Below are 22,636 nucleotides of genomic sequence, written 5' to 3' on the forward strand. Positions count from 1 at the left end.
TATACAACAACGCTAAAAATAATTCGAAGTAGGACGAAGCGTTATGCCTTTTTTATTTCTTTCAGCTTTTTAATTATATATTGTGGGTACATTGTTCCAGAAAAAAAAATTTCATAAAATTATGGGTTAATTTTATTAAAACTAGAAGTAAACTTGCATATTTTTCATGGCATGTGTGTGTGAGTGCATACAGATGCAATACATACAAACAGGACTAACTAACAAATGCACTATGAATTTACGCTGGCATACATACATACATAAGATAAACAAAGTGATAAATTGTTATGCTAAACATGAAGTCCCCCAGCAGTTTACAATGCAATGTTTTTTAATTGTTTAGCAAACAAAGGGCAAAGAAAACAACCCAACAATTACAAATTATGTGCTTATAAATTAAACGAATTGCTCAACAATTTAAAATTATGAATGTTCGTTTGAATGAAAAAAAAATATTAAAACTCGCACAGTCCCATTAAATTAAGACTTTTAATGAATGCATGTATGTATGTTTATATAATTGGTATGTTTGCTAATAATGAATACTTTTATACATACATAATTATATAGTATATCATTTATTTTTCAAAGGCAAATGAGTTAGTATTTATTCATTTATTACTTATATATATGTGATAATAGTCACGAGCGTAAAAATGCCGCTTTAATAAAAAGAAGAAAAACAAACCATACAAAAAAGGAAATCAATCTATAGTTAAATATTATATTAAATAATGCTATATATCGCATTTACATATCTTTTTATTATTAATTCATTACTATTATTTGTTTTTTTTTTTGTTTTTTGGTACACCCATTTATGCTTATGTTGTTGCGTTATTTTTTTTTTTTCTTTTTATATTTAGCTTAATTCATGATACAAAAAATGGAGGTAGTTCCATTTAGTGTGACGTTAGCCACTTGACTTTTGCGGGGACGATGACAATTTCACCAAAAACAAGCTACCAGATTGAAAAATGGTACGAATTTTTCTAATCTTGATGGGTTTCATAATAACGGATACGACAAAATTACTTTCATAGTTATTTTAAGTGAAAAGGAAAAAAATTAACGGCATGGGTTGGAAATATTTTTATACGAAATATCAGCCTAGGAATGAAAGTTTTTAATAAGTTTTTCGAGCTCCCGAAAATAGCTTTGGTGGAAGAAACATTGATCGAAGTATACAAAGCAAGGGAATATAGCATTCTTAAGGGTCCGTACGTTTGCTCAGAACATGTTGACAAAACATACACGTTTGTCAATTGATTGCCCAAAGGAGGTCCTTATAAACCGAAACCGCAATTTCTAAAGAGTTTAGCATACTCAAACGCAATTTTTATGAGATTGAATGGTGATAAATTGGCTACAAGTCCACATGCCCTGTAGTTCTGCAGGTTAGCCACTAATTATGAGAGTTCTTTTACCCGTTGTACCAGGAATCACCTTGGGGCAAGCCCCGCCTATACACATTCTGTGCCCTTTTAGCATTGAAACGGATGTGACGTCCCACAAACGTAACAAATTAAACACCTACCACTCACTGCAGACTTTGGAGTTAGACTTTTTCTCAACATGCCTTGAGAAATATCCACTATAGATGCATGATAATAGAGCCATGCTAGAACAACAGCTGACATAAAGATATGAGTCATTAACCAATGTATGAGTCATCCAATATTTTTCAATAAAATTGCAAATTTTACTGATTCTCAATAGATATGCAAGCACACAAATCGTGTTAAAGTATATTATTATTGTCTGTTGTCTCAGATGACCATTGCGTTTTCATCCTGAAGGAAATTTCCATCCCGAAAAACCACAATTTCACCTTAAACAGTAACGGTATGGCAACGCTTCTAGCAAAACAACAAACATTGTGAAACTTCAAAAATCCCCAAATACGTGAAAAAATTTGGAGTGGAACTACCTTCTTTTTTTATACCATGGCTTAATTATTGTTGGCATTGTCGACGTCGCTTTTTCAGTCGTCATCGCTTCGTGTCTCTCAAGCTGACACAAAACTGACGTACTACATTAGCGGTTTATTGATAAATTTTAAGCTGAAATAATTGATCTAACACTTGCAATACAATATTGCTTTTTGTTTCTGCAATAAATGGTATTTCGTATATTACTTTCTAAATGCAGGTTTGGAGTTATTGAAATCGTGTCGGAAAAGTTCGTTATAGATATGAAATTAGGTTTATTTTGGAATTCGATTTGTAGCCATTATTTGGGTTTTTTGTTCGGTTGTGGGTATCGAATGTTCCAATTCCAATTGGTGGCAAGAGTACTTTTAAGTTGCCTCTAGTTAAAGCGCCAGGTTAACAAAGGGTAATATACATTGCAATATTTCGACATGCCTAAGCAGCTAATACATCTCGCAAAGTAAAAACCCGTAGCATAAAGATGTTTTCCTTTTTATTATGGTGAAGGGATGTATGAAATTCACTTAAAACACCAGGTTAAGCAAGAGTTGACGATTTATATACGGCTCATTCCATTTCAAGACACCCGGTCCGCGCAGGACATGATTTTTGATGTTGATGAAATTTTAATATGTTGTTGTTTGGTCAGAATAATGAAACACGTGTTTTTTTGCCTCATACACATTTTTTTTTTTTTCGGATTTATCGCCAATTGAATTCCATAAAATGCAATCGATATTTTATTCACCTATTTTTCCAACTGTCAATAACTTTGTCAAAAATTAACCGATTCTCATGATTTTTTCTTTGAAATATTCGTTATTATATTTACTTTTATATAACTTTATAAACAATATTTTTTTAGTATTTAGTAAAAATTTATGACTTTTTTCAAAAATAATGAAACACGATGATAACCTTTTTTGAGATATTAATTTTTGAAAAAAAAATCATAAATTACTAAATATTAAAAAAAAATTTTTTTAACTATATGCCATTGTTTATAAATTTAAATAAAATTAAAAGTAATAGCGAACATTTCAAATCATGAGAATCGGTTAATTTTTGACAAAGCAATTGTATGCTGATATGCATTGGATCAATATATAGGGGGAAAAAATGTTTAATATTCAAAAATTCATATCTCGAAAACAACGAATATCGGCTAATAGGCATTTAGCCAAGTTGAAATATAAACTGTTCACTCAATATAGAAAAAGTTTAAACAAAAAAAGATAACCTTTTTTGAGATATAAATTTTTGAAAAAATTCATAAATTTTTATTAAATACTAAAAAAAAATTTTAACTATATGCTATTGTTTATAAAGTTATATAAAAGTAAATATAATAACGAATATTTCAAAGAACAAATCATGAGAATCCGTTAAGTTTTGACAAAGTTATTGACCAAAAAAACACGTGTTTCATTATTTTGACCAAAGAACAACATATTCAAATTTCAGCAAAATCAAAAATCATGTCCTGCGCGGACCGGGTGTCTTGAAATGGAATGAGCCATACTGAATTTTGAACTTCTTCTGTATAATATTAAATTTATCTGCATATTACAATGCGATAATTTGGGTTTAATTCTTGTTTTGCGCACAATAAGCTAGGCAATATTATTGTTTCTGTGTGCCAATTATGGTAGTTTTAATTAAAACTTTCTTCTCTTCGTTAGAACTATGGAGCAACGACTCAGATAAGTTGACAAGGTTTGAATCAATTTGTCATATTTGCAGATCAAACACGCTCTTAAGATCAATAAAAGGTATGTGAACATTCGAAAAGAAACGAAGTTTTATAGTTTAAATGAACGAGTACTTCTTCGGAAATGCCAACATACCGAATCGCGACAACTTATTTGCTTCGATATCTTGATTTCTAATTCAGGCCAAATTGGGGACTTTACGAATGGCTTATACATTTATGTTATTTGATTTCTTGAACTGGTAAGTGCAAATATTGGGGCGTTTTAGAAATGCATATATTTCTGCACAGTATTGCAAAAGCAGCTGTACCTACAATTCCTAGTCTGATGAAATTCGGAAAACTGAATATATTTATTTAGGGATTACAGCATTAACGCAGTAATGTGTTGGGCAATAAAAGTTCCAGAGGATTATCTGTTTCCTTCATATTTTGCAGTTATGGAACCATGAAAAATACGAACGTTCAATTATATTTGGAGGTATTTAAACAGATGTAAACCAATGTCACATTTGACTCCAAAAACTATCACATATTACAAAAGCTCATATCCCGTTGAGGATATTGATGACAATTTGTGATCGGCCGCACCTATTGGATGGGGCGAAGCACTGCTACAATAACAAGAACAACAAAAGCTCATAAGTGCAACATTTATTGGTTGTAATTCTGCTTTCGATACTTGTTACAGTCCATTACGAAGTTTCGACAAAAAGAGATAGTCATCCACGAATACCCAGTAGATACGAAGCTATCCAATTTGCTGCTAAAATATAACAAATGACAGTCCATCATGGTTGAGGTTGACGGTCGCGCCGCATTTATATCTTACACAAAACGAAATTTTTGTCCAAAGCTATCAATTGTTAATGGTAATGACTAACGAAATACAATTTTTTGACTTCGGCAACGCCAACTTTTATGTGTCTGATTATTTTCGTTCTTCCCCCTTTTGATGAATTTTATAAATGTTTTTTGTTTACTTTTAGTTATGAATAAATGCCGTGCCAAGGTTCAATTGGTGCGCTCTGGCTATATGTACGTAAAACGTAAAAATTATAGATATATTTTGCATTATAATTTAAACACAAACATACATAATTGATTGCAACTACTAACCACCTCCTCTCAACTATAGCTTACATCCTATATTTTGCGTTCGTTTGCCTACCCTACATAAAGTTTTATACATTTGCTTGCTATCTTTTTATTATTTTCTTTATAGGTTTATGTATGTATGTATGCATGTTTTAAGTTTAACTGCTATTTTTAGCGCGCATATTTATTTGCAAATCATACATTTTCTTAGTAGAACTGATTTTTTCTAAGAGCGTTTTGTTTTTTATTTTTATCATCGCACTTTTGTTCATCTGCACCAATTACATATGTAGTAGTAGTTACATGCATTTCAAAATAGCCTTTTAACAATTTTTTATTAAATATATCATTTTTGTTTTCTTGTTACTGTTTTTATTCAATATGTTTTATGAGTTTTTCATAATTTAATATTCTTTACTTCGTTTATCTCTTTTGTGTTTTATGCCGTTGCTCATTTTATGTTACTGTTTTTGTTCTTCTGGATGTTAAACATGCCCACACTTCAGATTTTAATTTGCGTTGTGGTATTCATTCAAAAATATTTACCGAAAAGAAATCCAAATATGGCCGCAACAACCGACAACGCTATATAAAATACCGGAATTTGCTTCTCTCCCAATATCGGTGTATATGTCTGATCGTACATTGGTTTCGAATACGAGTCTCGTATTTTTACGATTTCGTCCTAAAATGAAAATATAAAGATATTGCTAAATTATGCATCAAAGACAATAAAGTGACTTAACATTCCTGTTGTTGTATCGATAAAGACATTCCAAGAAGGTTTTGTGGAGAGTTATCGATATTGATGTTGATGTTCCTTTGCCGGATATAGATCCTGTTCGTTTCAGTAACAAGCCCCATAAGGTGCAAGCCCGACCCCTACTTCCATGAAGAATCTGGCGTCGCCAGAGCCACGTCTGATAACGAAACAAGATTCGCCTCGCGTAGGTGAGGTTGACAATTGGGTTAAAGAAACTGTAAATTGCGCAGACATCCCCTCGAAAGGGCTTCGCTACATAACGCTTTGAATCAATTGGGTATTTATTGGCCTCTTACAACAGGCATATCTGCCACGGGTATATTCAAAGCCCCCTAACCCCCTGGGGGTGCTATAAAGTTGTCAAGTTTCGCTACAGTTCAGCCAATTTAGAGTATTTCTGCTATAGATAATATATCGCTTGTTGGCCGGATATCAACGTATACTATTATCCCTGGCGGCCGTCGTGGTGTGATAGTAGCGTGATAGTTCCCCTACCTAAATAGTCCTAGTTTATGGCACGTTCCAGATCTACATTCGTTAAGGGAACTAACAACATCGATTCTCCAAAACGTTTAGGTATTGTCTTTGTCGCCAATACAACAAGAACATCAAGGCAGGAGAATTTTGGATTCGCGCTGCTCTCAGTGTCTCAGAAATATGATAGTAAGTTGCTGCTAGCACAAACATAGCAAACATTTACTTACCGTAAGATGGCGTTTCTCTCTTAACAACTTTTCATTATCTTCACGCAGCCGTCTCATATCAGACAGTAAATCGTCACGCTGTTCCGATGTTTGGACATTTGAAACCTGTAACATTCAAAACATGTGAATATTGTGCAAGTTAATTGACTGCAACTGAACTTACTTTCTCTTCACGAAATGGAATTGCTTTATTCTCTGATTCAGTTTTTGGTGAGGTTTCCTTCACAATTTCATTAGTAGCTGAGGAATTAAAGGCAAGTTAAAATATTTTTATTAAGTAATTTAAAACAAAAAAAATTACACTCTACCTGAGCCTCCACTACTGTCTGCGGCTGACGTTACAGTTGGCATCTCAAAGACGCATCTCAATTTAACATCCATCAATTGATGTGGTTCTGATTCCTTCCACTAAAATTAAAATAATTTTAAATTAAATTGCGATTTTTTAAAAATCTAGATGTTTTAGACGTTCTTTCATTGCACATTTGCTTACCAATTTATTCCAGTCCTCGACCGAACGATCAGTCACAACAAGACTTTGTACCATGAACTTATGCTTATTCTTGTCGTTGGGATCATACACAAATGGTTGTAGGCAAACTGGTTAAAGAAAATAGTAATATTTTATATCATAAATATCTTTAGACATTTTATTTAATAATTTTTCTAGTAAACTTACTTTCAATTCTGGCTTGCGCATGTGGTTCTAGTGAACCGAAATTAGGGCGCACACAATACCTTTTCGGGGCAGTCGTTTTAATCTTGAACAAAATTACATTATCTGTTGGATTGGTAATTTTCATTACAGTGATAACAGGACGAGTGAACGGACCTAAAAGTAATCGAACCGAAATTATTTCAATTAAAATGTGGTAGCAGTAAAAGTATAAGAATAGTAAATCTTATCTTATTAATATTAAAAATGTATGAGATTCTATGTCTCCAGAACCAGAGATTTGGATTTGGTAAACTTATATCTAATGGTCTGACGATCTTCCAACTAAATTATTTAAAAAACAAGTAAGGAAGGCTAAGTTCGGGTGTAACCGAACATTAACATACTCAGCTGAGAGCTGTGGAGACAAAATAAGGGAAAATCACCATGTAGGAAAATGAACCTAGGGTAACCCTGGAATGTGTTTGTATGACATGGGTATCAAATGGAAGGTATTAAAGAGTATTTTAAAAGGGAGTGGGCCATAGTTCTACAGATGGACGCCATTCCGAGATATCGCCATAAAGGTGGATCAGTGGTGACTCTAGAATTTGTTTGTAGGATATGGGTATCAAATGAAAGGTTTTAATGAGTATTTTAAAAGGGAGTGGGCCTTAGTTCTATAGGTAGACGCCTTTTCGAGATATCGCCATAAAGGTGGACCAGGGTTGACTCTAGAATTTGTTTGTAGGATATGGGTATCAAATGAAAGGTGTTAATGAGTATTTTAAAAGGGAGTGGACCTTAGTTCTATAGGTGGACGCCTTTTCGAGATATCGTCATAAAGGTGGACCAGGGGTGGCTCTAGAATGCGTTTGTACGATATGGGTATCAAATTGAAGGTGTTAATGATTATTTAAAATGGAGTGGGTCTTAGTTCTATAGGTGGACGCCTTTCGATATATCGCCATAAAGGTTGATCAGTGGTGATTCTATAATGTGTTTGTACGATATGGGTATCAAATTAAAGGTATTAATGTGGGCTTTAAAAAAGAGTGGCCCTTAGTTGTATATGTGAAAGCGTTTTCGAGATATCGACCAAAATGTGGACCACGGTGACCCAGAAGAACATCTGTCGGGTACCGCTAATTTATTTATATATATTACCACGAACAGTATTCCTGTCAAGATTCCAATGGCTTTTGATTTCACCTTGCAGAACTTTTTCATTTTCTTCTACTTAATATGGTAGGGTCACACTCATTTTACAAAGTTTTTTCTAAGTTATATTTTGCGTCAATAAACCAATCCAATTACCATGTTTCATCTCTTTTTTTATATTTGGTATAGAATTATGGCATTTTTTTCATTTTTCGTAATTTTCGATATCGAAAAAGTGGGCGTGGTCATAGTCGGATTTCGCCCATTTTTAATAAGAAAAAGTGAGTTCAGATAAGTACATGAACTAAGTTTAGTAAAGATATATTTTTTCTCAAGTTATCGTGTTACCGGCTGAGCGGAAGGAAAGACGGTCGACTGTGAATAAAAACTGGGCGTGGCTTCAACCGATTTTGCCCATTTTCACCGAAAACAGTTATCTTCATAGAATCTATGCCCCTACCAAATTTCACAAGGATTGGTAAATTTTTGTTCGACTTATGACATTAAAAGTATTCTAGACAAATTAAATGAAATGGTGGAGCCACGCCCATTTTGAAATTTTCTTTTATTTTTGTATTTTGCTGCACCATATCATTACTGGAGTTGAATGTTGACATAATTTACTTATATACTGTAAAGATATTAAATTTTTTGTTAAAATTTGACTTAAAAAAAAAATTTTTAAAAGGTGGGCGTGTTCTTCATCCGATTTTGCAAATTTTATTTAGCACACATACAGTAATAGGAGTAAAGTTCCTGCCAAATTTCATCATCATATCTTCAACGACTGCCAAATTACAGCTAGCAAAACTTTTAAATTACCTTCTTTTAAAAGTGAGCGGTGCCACGCCCATTGTCCATAATTTTACTATTTTCTGTTCTGCGTCATAAGGTCAACCCACCTACCAAGTTTCTTCGCTTTATCCGTCTTTGGTAATGAATTATCGCACTTTTTCGGTTTTTCGAAATTTTCGATTTCGAAATTTTCTATATCGAAAAAGTGGGCGTGGTCCGATATCCTTCATTTTACATAGCGATCTGAGATGAGTGCCCAGGAACCTACATACCAAATTTCATCAAGATACCTCAAAATTTATTCAAGTTATCTTGTTAACGGACAGACGGACGGCGGACATGGCTCAATCAAATTTTTTTTTCGATACTGATGATTTTGATATATGGAAGTCTATATCTATCTCGATTTCTTTATACCTGTACAACCAACCGTTATCCAATCAAAGTTAATATACGCTTTGTGCAAAGCACGCTGAGTATAAAAAAAAAGAGATTCCACGTCCATCGAGAAAAGTAACATATCAGGTTCATTAACCACCGTCGTGAACAAGTGCTTGATTTTGTTGATTTGGGGATTACTATGGACTGCAAACTTAGTTCCAACCTTCATATTAACGCAACAGTCAATAAAGAAAGAGGTGTTTTGGCGTTTGTGATGCGATGGTCGAAGAACTAAACTAAAGCTCTTTTCACTACATTAGTTATCCGATACTTGAATACGGGGACCTTTATATATCCTTTGTATACCCCCATATACAAATCGTCCTAAACTTATTAATCTTCCTACCCTTGCTATTATAAGGGAAATGCTAGGAATTATTTTTATTATCAAATTACATAACGGTTTGAATTCACCCATGAATGAGTCATTCCGCTGTTTGTGTCAGAATTAAACTCTCACTATGCCACATTTGATATTTCGACTCACTTTTCATCATTAAGAACAGTGCACGGACCTTTAAAAAGAGAATGTTGGTAGACGAAAAATTAAAATAGTGGTAGAAGTTGGTAGATTTTTTTTCCAAGAAAACAATAGCTACATCATGATGTAATAATAAACGTGATGTCAACAACATAACCTCACTTTTTCGGTACCTCTATTCTCCAGTATTTACCTGTATTACAAAAGTATTAAATTTTGATTGCTTCATTTTTCGTACAAAATTCCTCAACAAATTAGTTTTCTGCTAAATGTTTTCTATATTCTTTTGGGGAACACAAAGGTACGTACGTTAATCGTTTTGGCTAAACAATTCCAGTAGCAGCTTATATAGTTATAATATTTCTAAACGTATAGTAAAATCTACTCCGATCGTAGTAAAACTCAAAGGCAGTTCTGTATGATATACAACCCTCTAAAATATGCATGCCGAACTTGTCAGAATAAGGGAAAATGTCAACGGGATGAGAACACCTGGATATTCATTTCATCATGAGCCATGATTCAATTACTAGAGGGTTGTTCTCCAATGATGACAGATCTTTGACACTCCCAAATTGAAAAATTTGGACGGGTTGCTTTTACGAAGTAAGGAAAACGGGGAATAATTCAATCCCCTTCAGTTAAAATTGTAGTAGAAAAGTATCTTTGGTAGTATATCAGTAGTGCTAATAATTTTGCAAATGCCTAAAGTTTTTGGGGAAATAATTAATTTTATATTAAATATATCGCGAATTGATAAAGAGTTGTGTTGGTTTGGTCATTCTTTCAGAAATTGTTTGAAGAATGCCGTACGTTAGAATTTTATTCAAAAATGCACTATCCCAAAATTTGTTTCAAAAACTCCTTATATGAACCTAAGTTCAATGCATTTTGTCATAAGAGAGTTAAGAAAAGCAGTCTGAGATGAAGCGTTCTTCAATTTAACTCTAATATAGGGCGGTTTTGTGACAAATCCTGAATTGGGAAATTTTTGAAAAATATTTTGAGATAGCACGATTTTGAACAGACAGCCGACATGGGGTGATACGCTACTCAGCAGCCGCAATGAACTGACAAAAATAAAAAAAAATGGCTTATTGTCTTAGAAAGCTCTTTTTCGTTAAATATTCATGGAAGCGTTCCGGATAAAGCGTTAATTTAGAATATTCGGAATACGTTCATTTGATACTACCTCACGGGGTCCGAATATATCAAATGAGTATATACATAATATTCCAAATGTAAACCGATTCCCCAAATTCATAAATGAAGACGAATGTTTCGAACATACGGAATTAATAGAACAGAAAGACGACTTTTAATACGCGCCCAAAAATATCGAGAGAAGTGTCAAAAGGCGCGTATTGACCTCGATAACAATAATTCGAAGGCGGAAATAAAAATTTTAGCTCGTTCAAAAGATATTGATGAAAAACCGAAAAATTACCCTGGGTTGCGTTGGCGGCCTTCCGCCTAGCTTATAAAAAATTACCCTGGACAGTCCACCAATGAGGTGAGATCAAAATTAAAAGCGTGCAAAATCCCTTTGTACACAAAATCTTTTTCAGTACACAAAAACATTACAACAACTACATGAAAATTGCCAACTTCAACAGCAAATATCTACGGACAGAGATACAATTTTTCTTTTCCGCCTTCGGATTACGGCGCGTATTGGCATAAGACTCCTGTTCTAGACTTATACCTGAATAAGTTAACATGCCCAATGAGTACATTTCGTTATGGCATCTCCATCTTTCACAAATGACATTTTTACGTGAATCGATCTAATAGTCGAGGTTTTGGCGTTGAATTTTAAATTGGTTAAGGTTTCGTGTGTTCATAGGTTTACGAAAGTGCACGATTTCTTGGTATCCTCACTTTTCATAAAATTACCTATGTTCAATGTTCAGCCATACTAATAGATCGAGGTATAATTAATAAATTTACTATAAAATTTAAAAAAAAAATTCTAAGGAATTATGCAGTTCAGTACTTATCGGGTATTTGTAAACTGATTGCTTCCTATTTCTACTACTAATATTTTTCGAAAATTCGCAAAGAAACAACACAGTTAATGGATGTCAAGCAAACCGTGATTGAATCATGATCATGAGCTACACTTTATATTTGTACAAAACAATTCATATTTTATTGTAAAACAAATACATCACATTTCACGGAAATAACACTTAAAAAAAACATGTAAACAAAACAAAAAAATTCATGTAAATTTGTGTATATATATGTAGCTTATGCCTATATGATACTTGCAGTATTTTTCTGCCACACTGGCATGTTATCGTTTACTTAAAACTTTTTTATTTTCGTTCAAAATTATTTTTAAAAAACTGATGAAAATAGCGCTGGAAAATATTTGCGAGTAGATGACTACTACTTTCTTTCATAAACAAATTTATTTCTTGTATTGAATTTGTGCACACATTTTTCAAAATAAAAACCAAATTTTCAACAAAAAAAAAAAATTGTCAGAAAAAAAAACATAAGGAAAATCTGGTGCCATATGGGTGTTATTAAATACAAGGAGCAAAATCACCTCCAAATAAAAAATTTTTATAAAATCTTATTAATTCAATTGGAGGCTGAAATAAAGTCCGTCCGTTACAATACTCTTTTATTAATATTTGATTGGAAATGCTTGAAATTTTTAATCCATTACGCTTGGCGGTTTTTATGTCGTTCATTATAGACCTTTCTGCGGCTGCACTATTGTGAGGTAATATTGCTAAGGAGCACGTTCATTCCCTAAAATTTTCAAACAAATTTTCTTGTAGAACACCCTTTTCAGTTCGCAATTTTATCCATCCTTTAAGAATATCGCCGAAAAATGTCTTTTATATTGTTTCCTTATCATATAACATTAATGATCGCCATTCGTTGTTAAGAATTTCCATGGAAGTCTTGTGAAATGGAAAAGCTTTAAGTAAGGGAACAATCGTTGTCATTTGACTAGATTAAATATTTTTTGCATCAAAATATTCCAAAAGGCGTAATTTTTCATCTTCGAAATTGAATCGTTTCTTAATTTAAGGCAAATGTTGGTAGATTTTTGGGCTTTGGTGGTAGAAGTAGTAGAAAATGAAAATGGGCTAAAAACTTGGTAGATCTACCAATAAAGTGGTAAAGTCCGTCCACTGATTAAGAATACTGTTCATTCCTCTCTTAAAAATGAATAGCTCTTCGGAGTCATACACATAACTATTGCAATACTTAACTGATCTTCACATATAGACAAAATATATATACATTAGAGTGTGTCGATTTGTATGGACGAAGGTAAACCGATATCGCGCCATCGATTTTACGATAGGATTGGGCTAATAAAAAAAAATAATTTTCGAGCCTGCGAAATGTATTTTTTTTTTTACTTTTTTTCGACTTTGATTTTTAAGGTTTTTTTCATGACCTACTAAAAAAAATTTCATTTGATTGTAAAATTTGCAAAAATGTTGGCTAAAAACGTTGGCGAAAACAATTTAAAAAAAAAATATTTTTTTGTTATCGACAACGTTTTTAGCGGACATTTTTGGGTCGAACAGGGTATACATGAAAATTTCTACAATCAAATGAAAATTTTTTTAGTAGGTCATGAAAAAAACCTTAAAAATCAAAGTCGAAAAAAAGTAAAAAAAAAAGAAATTTGGAGGCTCGAAAATTATTTTTTGGTGTATTCGTAGTGGAACTTTTTTCCTGAGCCCAAATCCTATCGATGGCGCAATATCGGTTAATAAATCGACCCAGTCTAATATACATATATATAATGTCTATGTCAGAGGCTTAATGAAATAATTAGTCAAGTATTCTACATTAAAGCCCTAATCGAACTCAATCTTCCATACAAAATACAACTTCTTAATTATTTCATTATTGCTTTATTGAATGCCTAATCTAGTGAAAAATCCAGTCGGTTTTGCTTGGTGCTTCGAATTTTATTTTCAATGTAACAAATGACAATCAAAAATCAATAATTTACGAAAAATAGAAAACACGGGTAAATTCAAAATTTAATTTGCGCTACATTTGCTGCAAACGATAATATGGCTTTTTCGAAAATATGCACATATTTGGTTAGGTGCAACATCTATGGGAAGTTGCGCATGCATTTTATTTTATTTCATTTTATTTTGATTGAATTTATAGTTAAGAAGGAAACGGCTGCTTTCCATTCTAACTATTTTTTGTAAAAAAGTAATATTTTTTGGGGCTGCTGACAGATGTTCGCTTAATGAAGCAAAAGGTCCTGTATGAAAAGGGAACTTAATTATTTCATTAAATAAAGATGTGATTCGTTTAAGTTTCTGTGTGAAAATGGTATTACATCAGATTAGGAAAATAATCTGATGAGTCTTTCTCTGTAAGTAAGCGTCTGTTGTTAAGCGTCTAGATCTAAAATTGTCTAGAAACTTAGCAACCTTCCGCCTTTCAACGACTCGGCAATCAAAAATAACAAATCCGTGCGTCCTGCGGATGCGCTCCTCGTGTCGGTTGGGCGGGCTTTGGTGGGTTACCCGTTGGGTTTATTATTATTATTATTAGGAGACCATTTCCAGGTAGTTTCGGGATCATTTCGGAACTATTTCGGGGACACGTCCGGATCATTTTTTTTTCGAAGAACATAGCCGGATACGTTTCAAGAAAATTTCAGGATTTTTTTGAACAGTTATGGGATTGTTTTTAGAATTCCCGAATTGTTTAGAGATCAAAATAAAGAGTTGATCTTGGGACTATTTCGTGTTTTTTCTTCTTTAATTATTTTCTATTTTAAGGACCATTCTTGTTTTTTGTTTTAAAAATCATAGCAGATATTTTTCAGGAACATTATGGATTGTTTTTTTTCGGGGTAATTTTTGTTATAATTTGTCGACAAATTTATGGCGCAATGTGAGTGTAATAAATACTTACGACCAAAAAACATCAGGGTCTCCACAGCTACTTAACGAAGCTTTTTCTTGTATTGAGCATTGATAATTCCTTAGCTCATTGGGTGACATTTTAAGACGAGACTGTTAGTAAGTCCTTATGAGTTTTGGCAAAAGCAACGATATTGAATAAAACGAAAACTCTATATAGTTGCATATATTCGGAAAATCACACGAAATATGGATAGCATAGGCAGAATGCATAGCAATGAAGCATCTTTAAGGAGATTCTGGGCGAAATATATGGAAACAGTGACTTTATACTTTCGGTTTGAAAGTAGGCTCATGATGGGTATTCTGACTGGGCACTGCGTCTGGCGTTACATGCTTTTAAATTAGACCTTATCAGTGATAGCAGATGTAAGAATCGCTGGTTAGAGAAGGAAACGATCGAGCACGTATTGTGCTCGTCTGTGCACTCGCCAGGCTAAGACTCCAGTTGTTAAGAGTGGAGGAGCTATCAGATCTAGAAACAGCAAGTAACATAGGTCCTGGTTTCAGTTTGTTCGTTGAGCAAATTTCTGGTAACACTATGGGATTATTCAGTCTATGTGAGATCCTTACGGACCCGCCAGTTCAACCTGACCTAATCTAAGGTGAGTTTAATATGTATAGACTGAATAAAGCTGCAAATGCAACTAAAGGTTGACTTAGTTTTGTTACAATCCAAATTACAATATTAATTTACATTGTCTAGTTTAATAAAAGGTTCCCAATGATTAAGAACAGCTTTTTCAATAATAAACATCTTGAATTTTTAATACATATTCCAAAACAAAAGTTAAAAAATAAAAGTCATGCATTAGAAAGCACTCGTCAACTTGCTGAATAGATGCATTTTACAAAAAATTTAGAAGAGAAATATACAGTAGATAGCACTTGAGCTCAATACAGGTAGCACGTACACATAGGCGCTCAAAACAAAAAATACAAAAGCTAAGAAGAAAACAAGTAAAGGTGTCTAAGGTCGGGTGTAACCGAACATTATATACTCTGCGTGAGCTTTAATTGCACATTTCATTTCAGATAAATTACTTTTCTACATAACGCGTGGCACCGCCCGTTTAAAAGAAAAATGTCTCCCCAATTCCTCTTACAATAAAAATTGATAAGTGAAATATCATTGATTCAAAACTATTTTTTGCTAAGTTATAGGTTATTATTCTACTCTACGACCCTTTTAAACTTGTTTTAGATCTAAGTTGCTGGGGCCTTTAACCTATCCCGTCCATTTTTACTAGAAATATTTTCTGCTATAAGGAAAATATGTGTACACAATTTCATTACGATATGTTAATTTTTCTTCGAGTTATGGCTCCCGAAACATAGAAAATTGCTTAGTCATAAATTGTCAAAAATTTTAGTGTTTTCCAATGTAATGTTATAATTGAGCTTAAAAAATTCTATTGATACAAAGCTTTTTTTCGCTAAGATATAGCTTATTATTTTCGTCTACGACCCTTTTAAAAATCTTTTATATAAAAGTGGGCGTGGTCTTTAACCGATCTTGTCCATTTTTTCTAGAAATATTTAACAATTTTTGTTGTTATATCGGCCTACTGATTTTTTAAGATCGCGATCTTAAGAAATATTTTCTGCTATAGGGAAAATTTGTGTATCAAATTTTATTACGATCCGTTAATTTTTCTTCGAGTTATGGCTCCCGAAACATAGAAAATTGCTTAGTCATAAAATGGGCGGTGCCACGCCCATTTTATAAAATTTGAAGTTTTTCCTATTTATTGTTATAAATCCAATTGGGAAATGAAATACCATTGATATAAAGCGCTTTTTTTCAAAGATATAGCTTATTTTATTCGTCTACGACCCTGTTAAAAATCTTTTATATAAAAGTGGGCGTGGTCCTTAACCGATTTCGTTAATTTTTCTTCAAAGCATTCCTTATAGTAAAGGCAACATCTCTGCCGAATTTTGTTGCGATAGATTTAACGATTTTTGATTTATGATTAATAATATTTGTAAAATTGATTTTATCACAAGTGGGCGGTGCCACGCCCATTTAAAAATTTTTTTTTTTCAAATTTTTATCGAGAGTCTCAATATCAGTCCACACGTCAAATTTCAACATTCTAGGTGTATTATTTACTAAATAAGCAGGTTTTTGTGTTTTCCAAAATGTTATATATATAAAAAGTGGGCGTGGTTATCATCCGATTTCGCTCATTTTCAATACCAATCTATTCTGGGTCCAGATAAGCTCGTGTACCAAATTTGGTGAAGATATCTGAATATTTACTCAAGTTATCGTGTTAACGGACAGACGGACGGACGGATGGACGGACATGGCTCAATCAAATTTTTTTTTCGATACTGATGATTTTGATATATGGAAGTCTATATCTATCTCGATTCCTTTATACCTGTACAACCAACCGTTATCCAATCAATGTTATTATACTCTGTGTGCAAAGCACACAGGGGGTTACTATGTTGAATTTTTTTATTCTAAAGGTTCAAGGTGCACAAACGCCAATATGTTTCGATTGGCTTTGCAGCTGTCCTCTAATCTAGTATCTGCAGTGTGTGTCGCATGTGCGTTTGAAGGCGTAAAACACCGAAGACGATTTTGTTTGTATGTAAACTTTGTGGGTGCCAATTCATTGAAATGGGGTAGGCAAAAAAAGTGTATGTATGCATATACATATATACAGCTGCTGCCAAAACAATAGGCCGTAGAAGCACATTGCATTTAGTTCAAAATGTTTAGTTTGCCTTTATTGTTTAGACATACCATATAAGCAATTGTTTCCCCAATTTCAGTAAAAAGTGAAACAGGACTTAAGGCATTTCTTAAAGTGGTTTTATACCTTTTTCACACTCTTATGTTATCTTAACTTGTATGTTTTTAACTCTCTAGGCTTGTCGCGCAAAGAGACCCATCTAACGGCAATTATTGAAGAAGGCAGTGATTAAATAACTCGCTACAAAATGAGTTGTGCTTAATAGCGGAGACACGAACCACTCTGCTACGGGGTGTTGTTTAGTTTTTATACTCAGCTGTGCTTGTACACAGGGTATTATAACTTTGATTGGATAACGGTTGGTTGTACAGGTATAAAGGAATTGAGATAGATATAGACATACATATATCAAAATCATCAGTATCGAAAAAAATTTGATTGAGCCATGTCCGTTAACACGATAACTTGAGTAAATATTGAGATATCTTCACCACATTTGGTACACGAGCTTATCTGGACCCAGAATAGATTGGTATTGAAAATGAGCGAAATCGGATGATAACCACGCCCACTTTTTATATATATAACATTTTGGAAAACACAAAAAACCTGATTATTTAGTAAATAATACACCTAGAATGTTGAAATTTGAGGTGTGGGCTGATATTGAGACTCTTGATAAAAATTTGAAAAAAAAAATTTTAAATTCAGCGGAGAGGTTGCCTTTCCTATAAGGAATGCTTTGAAGGAAAATTAACGAAATCGGTTATGGACCACGCTCACTTTTATATAAAAGATTTTTAAAAGGGTCGTGGACGAATAAAATAAGCTATATCTTTGCAAAAAAGAGCTTTATATCAATGGTATTTCATTTCCCAAGTGGATTTATAACAATAAATAGGAAAAACTTCAAATTTAAAAAGATGGGCATGTCACCGCCCCTTTTATAACTAAGCAATTTTCTGTATTTCGGGAGCCATAACTCGAAGAAAAATTAGTTCAGAATAAAACCATATCTATATTATTATTGCTCAGCCTTGTAACACTATTAAGCACGCAAAACAAACAACAACAGCATTTCAAGTGTACAGCTGGGTATGTAATGTTCGGTTTCACCCGAACTTAGACTTCCTTACTTGTTTTTCGTGTACGTTTCAAAGTAAGACACACCCTATTGTTCATATATAAACATGAATTCCTATTTAAAGCCTTGCGAATGCACTAAGCGGAGAGCCCATGCACTGGGTGGGAGTTTATAAATTTCAATGCATACATCTAATGTGATATTTTACATTGGCTGCATGTGGGTATTGGGATCATATAACAAAATTCTTCCTCTACATTTGCATATATATTAAAAGGCATGCACCAGTCTTTTCGATAAGACAAAGAATTTTGTCAAATTAAAAACAAAATAAGTTTCAAAAAATTTAGGCTGGGCACATTTCCATCACCCTGTCGAAATATCTAAAAATACGACCTAGCCATATATTTATCAATATGTCGATTTATCACAGTTAATAGCTAACAGTTGAGGCGACGAGTTGCTTCCATTGCGTCATTTGGATATTTGCTTTTTAAGACGATTAGCCAACATTTCTCATTTCATCTTTACACCACTTAAGTGTGTATACAGGCGCGTGTTTAGTTGTGGCTGTGGGGTATTTTGTCCTTTTTGCTCGACAAAAAAAAGTCTAAACAAATAAAAACTCTAAATTCTTTAAAAACAAAAAAAATTAAAAATCAGTTATAAGCAAGAAAGGAAGTCTATATTCGGGCAATACCCTACATTTTATACCCAACGTGTGCTCTCATATACATATATAACAAGGATACGTTGAAAGATGAGTGTCACGAGTATTAAATGATATGAAAGCTGAAATACATTCCTATGAGGGTATTTAGTACGACGGCGGCCCTGGTGATGTGGGGGTTGTGTGCTCCGCCTACCACGTCGAAGGTCCTGGGTTCTAGTGCGGGCAAAGCAACATCATTAATTTAAAAAAAGTTTTTCTAAGAGTGGTCGCACCTAGGCAGTGATTTGGCAAACACTCCGAGTGTATTTCTATCATTAAAGCTTCTCAGTGAAAATTCATGTGGCTTGCAGATCCCGTTCGGAGTCGGCATAAAACATGTAGATCCCGTTCCGAAAATTTTTAGGAAAAATTCAAAGAGCACGACGCACCCCAGTGGGTTAGGGGGCCTGTCGTAAGAGGCGACTAAAATACCAGCTTCAAGGGGCTATGTAGCGCAACCCTGCAGGTTGCCAGCACAATATATAGCTTCTCCAAACCCAATTGTCAACCTCACCTATCCGCGGCGAATCCTGTTTCACTAACAGACAAGGCTCTGGCGAGGGAGGGTTGGGGAGAGTGGGATGGCCTGAAGGTTTAATGTGGCCATATATGTAAATCGTTCCCGAGATGTTCGGGCTAGCACCTTAATGGTGCTGTGTTACCGGAGCGTACCGGATCTGTCTCCGGCAAAGGACCATCACATCGATAACACTCCGCAAAGCCTTCGGGAAGCAATCTTATCGCTACAACAACAACAGATTGGAAGACAAGCTCAGCCAAATTCTCCTCGGAGATAAATCTCACGAAGTAATGTTACATGTTACAGTTGACCTGGTAGATTTCATCAGGTCCTCAAAATGGTTCGAAGAGGAGAGGTAACGGTGTTTTTCGTGGTATCACAACGGGCCTAGTACTACTGGCCTAAGTGTGCCCTCGGGCAGCCACCCCAACCTAACCTAACCTAATGTTACATTTTTTATTTTTGTGTAGTACACTCACTTTTTTAAGTTTTTTAGCCATTGTGTAATGCGGTTAGCTAGAAAATATTTTTCGACCCTTGAATTTATAAGAAACTGAATATGATACATTATTAGCGGTGTATTTTTTTTTAGATATATATGGGGTATTCCATCCCATTTCGACCAATTTTGAACCCGACCCCTTTAGAATTGGCTGAAAGTTTTTCTTCTTTTTCTAGCTTACGAAAGACGTTTTTCAGAATTTTTTCAAATTTGTTCATCCAACTCAAAAAAAGTTATAAATTTAAAAAAGTTATAAATTTAAAAAAAAACACCGTTTTTGTTTTCAAAATGCTATAACTTTTTCAAAAATTTACCGTTTGGGATCTTTTTTTTTAAATTTGTTTTTAAATGTACTTTTCGGAAAAAATACAAAAAAATTTTTAAAGTTTTTTTTTTGTAATTTTTCAGTTTTTCGAGATTTTTCGAATTTCGCCATTTTTTTTTTCTCATAAAAAACTTCAATCAATTCTGCCATCATCCCCACTAATCCCGGAGTGGGCCGATATTTTCAAAATGCTATAAATTTTTCAAAAATTGACCGTTTGGGATCTTTTTTTTTTAAATGTACTTTTCGGAAAAAATACAAAACAATGTTTAAAGTTTTTTTTTTTCAATTAATTAAAGAAGCTGATGCATGCGCCTTACCAACTCCTCCCCGCCGTATTTGTATAGCTCCGCAGGCAATCCATCAGCGCCCGCGGCCTTGTTGTTTTTCAATGTGGTTATTGCTATTCTGACTTCGTCATAATCGGGTGGGGGACATTTATTCCATCATCATCGATTGCGGGATCGGGTTCGTCATCCCTGTGCGGTAAATCGCTGTCTCCATTTAGGAGAGCAGAGAAGTGTTCCCTCCATAATCTAAGTACTCTCTGGACATCAGTTACAAAGTCCCCGTTTTCGTTCTTACAAGACTTTGCCCCGGTCTTAAAACCTTCCGTCTGCCGCCGAATTTTTTGGTAATATTTTCGGGCGTTATTCCTGGTGGCTAGCAGCTCAAGCTCCGCGTACTCCCGCCTTTCTGCCTCTGCTTTTTTCTTCCTGAAAAGATGTCTCGCTTCCCTTTTCAATTCGCGATAGCGTTCACACACTCCTCTTGTTGCGCTCGCAGTTGCAACGCGGCAATCTTCATCGTACCAGTTGTTTTTCCGTGGTCGCCGGTAACCAATTTTTTCCTCGGCGGCAGTACGAAGTGCTTTGGATATATGCTCATACTGCTCCTGCATTCCGTCGGGTTGAGCTGTGCTCTCAGAGAGCAGGTATGAGAGTCGAGTTTGCAAAATCATTGGCAGTCTGTTGCAATTGCAGCCTTTCGACGTTGTATTTTTTGTTCCTTGGTTTCAGCCGCGCAGAGGCGAGTGCGTATTTTGGCTGCTACGAGATAATGGTCCGAGTCGACGTTAGGTCCTCGGACCGTGCTTACATCTAAAACACTGGAGGCATGCCGTCCGTCTATGGTCAAAAGCAATTTGTTTTCAATAATTCACGAGAAATATCGAAAATGCATAAATTTATTTATGTAACAAAAGATAATATGGATTTTTAAGAAACAGGCACAAATTTGGTTAGGTGCAACATCTATGAATAGTTGTCGAAAAAAAATTTGATTGAGCCATGTCCGTCCGTCCGTCCGTCTGTCCGTTAACACGATAACTTGAGTAAATATTGAGATATCTTCACCAAATTTGGTACACGAACTTATCTGGACCCAGGATAGATTGGTATTGAAAATGAGCTAAATCGGATGATAACCACGCCCACTTTTTATACATATAAAATTTTGGAAACCACAAAAACCTGATTATTTAGTAAATAATACACTTGGAATGTTGAAACTTGACGTGTGTACTGATATTGAGACTCTTGATAACAATTTGAAAACATTTTTTTAAATGGGCGTGGCACCGCCCACTTGTGATAAAATCAATTTTACAAATGTTATTAATCATAAATCAAAAATCGTTAAACCCATCGTAACAAAATTCGGTAGAGAGGTTGCCATTACTATAAAGAATGCTTTGAAGAAAAATTAACAAAATCGGTTAAGGACCACGCCCACTTTTATATAAAAGATTTTTAAAAGGGTCGTGGACGAATAAAATAAGCTATTTCTTTGCAAAAAAGAGCTTTATATCAATGGTATTTCATTTCCCAAGTGGATTTATAACAATAAATAGGAAAAACTTCAATTTAAAAAAAATGGGCGTGGAACCGCCCCTTTTGTGACTAAGCAATTTTCTATGTTTCGGGAGTCATAACTCAAAGAAAAATTAACGGATCGTAATAAAATTGGGTACACAGATTTTCCCTATAGCAGGAAATATTTCTAGAAAAAATGGACGAGATCGGTTAAAGACCACGCCCACTTTTATATAAATGATCTTTAAAAGGGTCGTAGATGAAAATAATAAGCTATATCTTAGCGAAAAATTGGAA

The 22,636-nt window shown here is 34.1% G+C and overlaps 1 protein-coding gene across 1 annotated transcript in view; it reads right to left on the reverse strand.

Annotated features, from left to right (window-relative positions):
* Vap33 (VAMP-associated protein 33kDa) overlaps positions 1-22,636 on the reverse strand; it is a 46,362-nt gene continuing 23,726 nt past the window's right edge. Inside the window, exons 2-7 of the mRNA XM_067784372.1 lie at positions 6,887-7,039; positions 6,701-6,807; positions 6,516-6,615; positions 6,371-6,447; positions 6,208-6,312; positions 1-5,425 (exon numbers count right to left, since the gene is read on the reverse strand). Of these exons, the coding sequence (XP_067640473.1) occupies positions 5,273-5,425; positions 6,208-6,312; positions 6,371-6,447; positions 6,516-6,615; positions 6,701-6,807; positions 6,887-7,039 (695 nt within the window). The 3' untranslated portion in view covers positions 1-5,272. The remainder of the gene's footprint in view (positions 5,426-6,207; positions 6,313-6,370; positions 6,448-6,515; positions 6,616-6,700; positions 6,808-6,886; positions 7,040-22,636) is intronic.

Source organism: Eurosta solidaginis, chromosome 4, assembly GCF_040869045.1.
Source record: "Eurosta solidaginis isolate ZX-2024a chromosome 4, ASM4086904v1, whole genome shotgun sequence".
Taxonomy (NCBI): domain Eukaryota; kingdom Metazoa; phylum Arthropoda; class Insecta; order Diptera; family Tephritidae; genus Eurosta; species Eurosta solidaginis.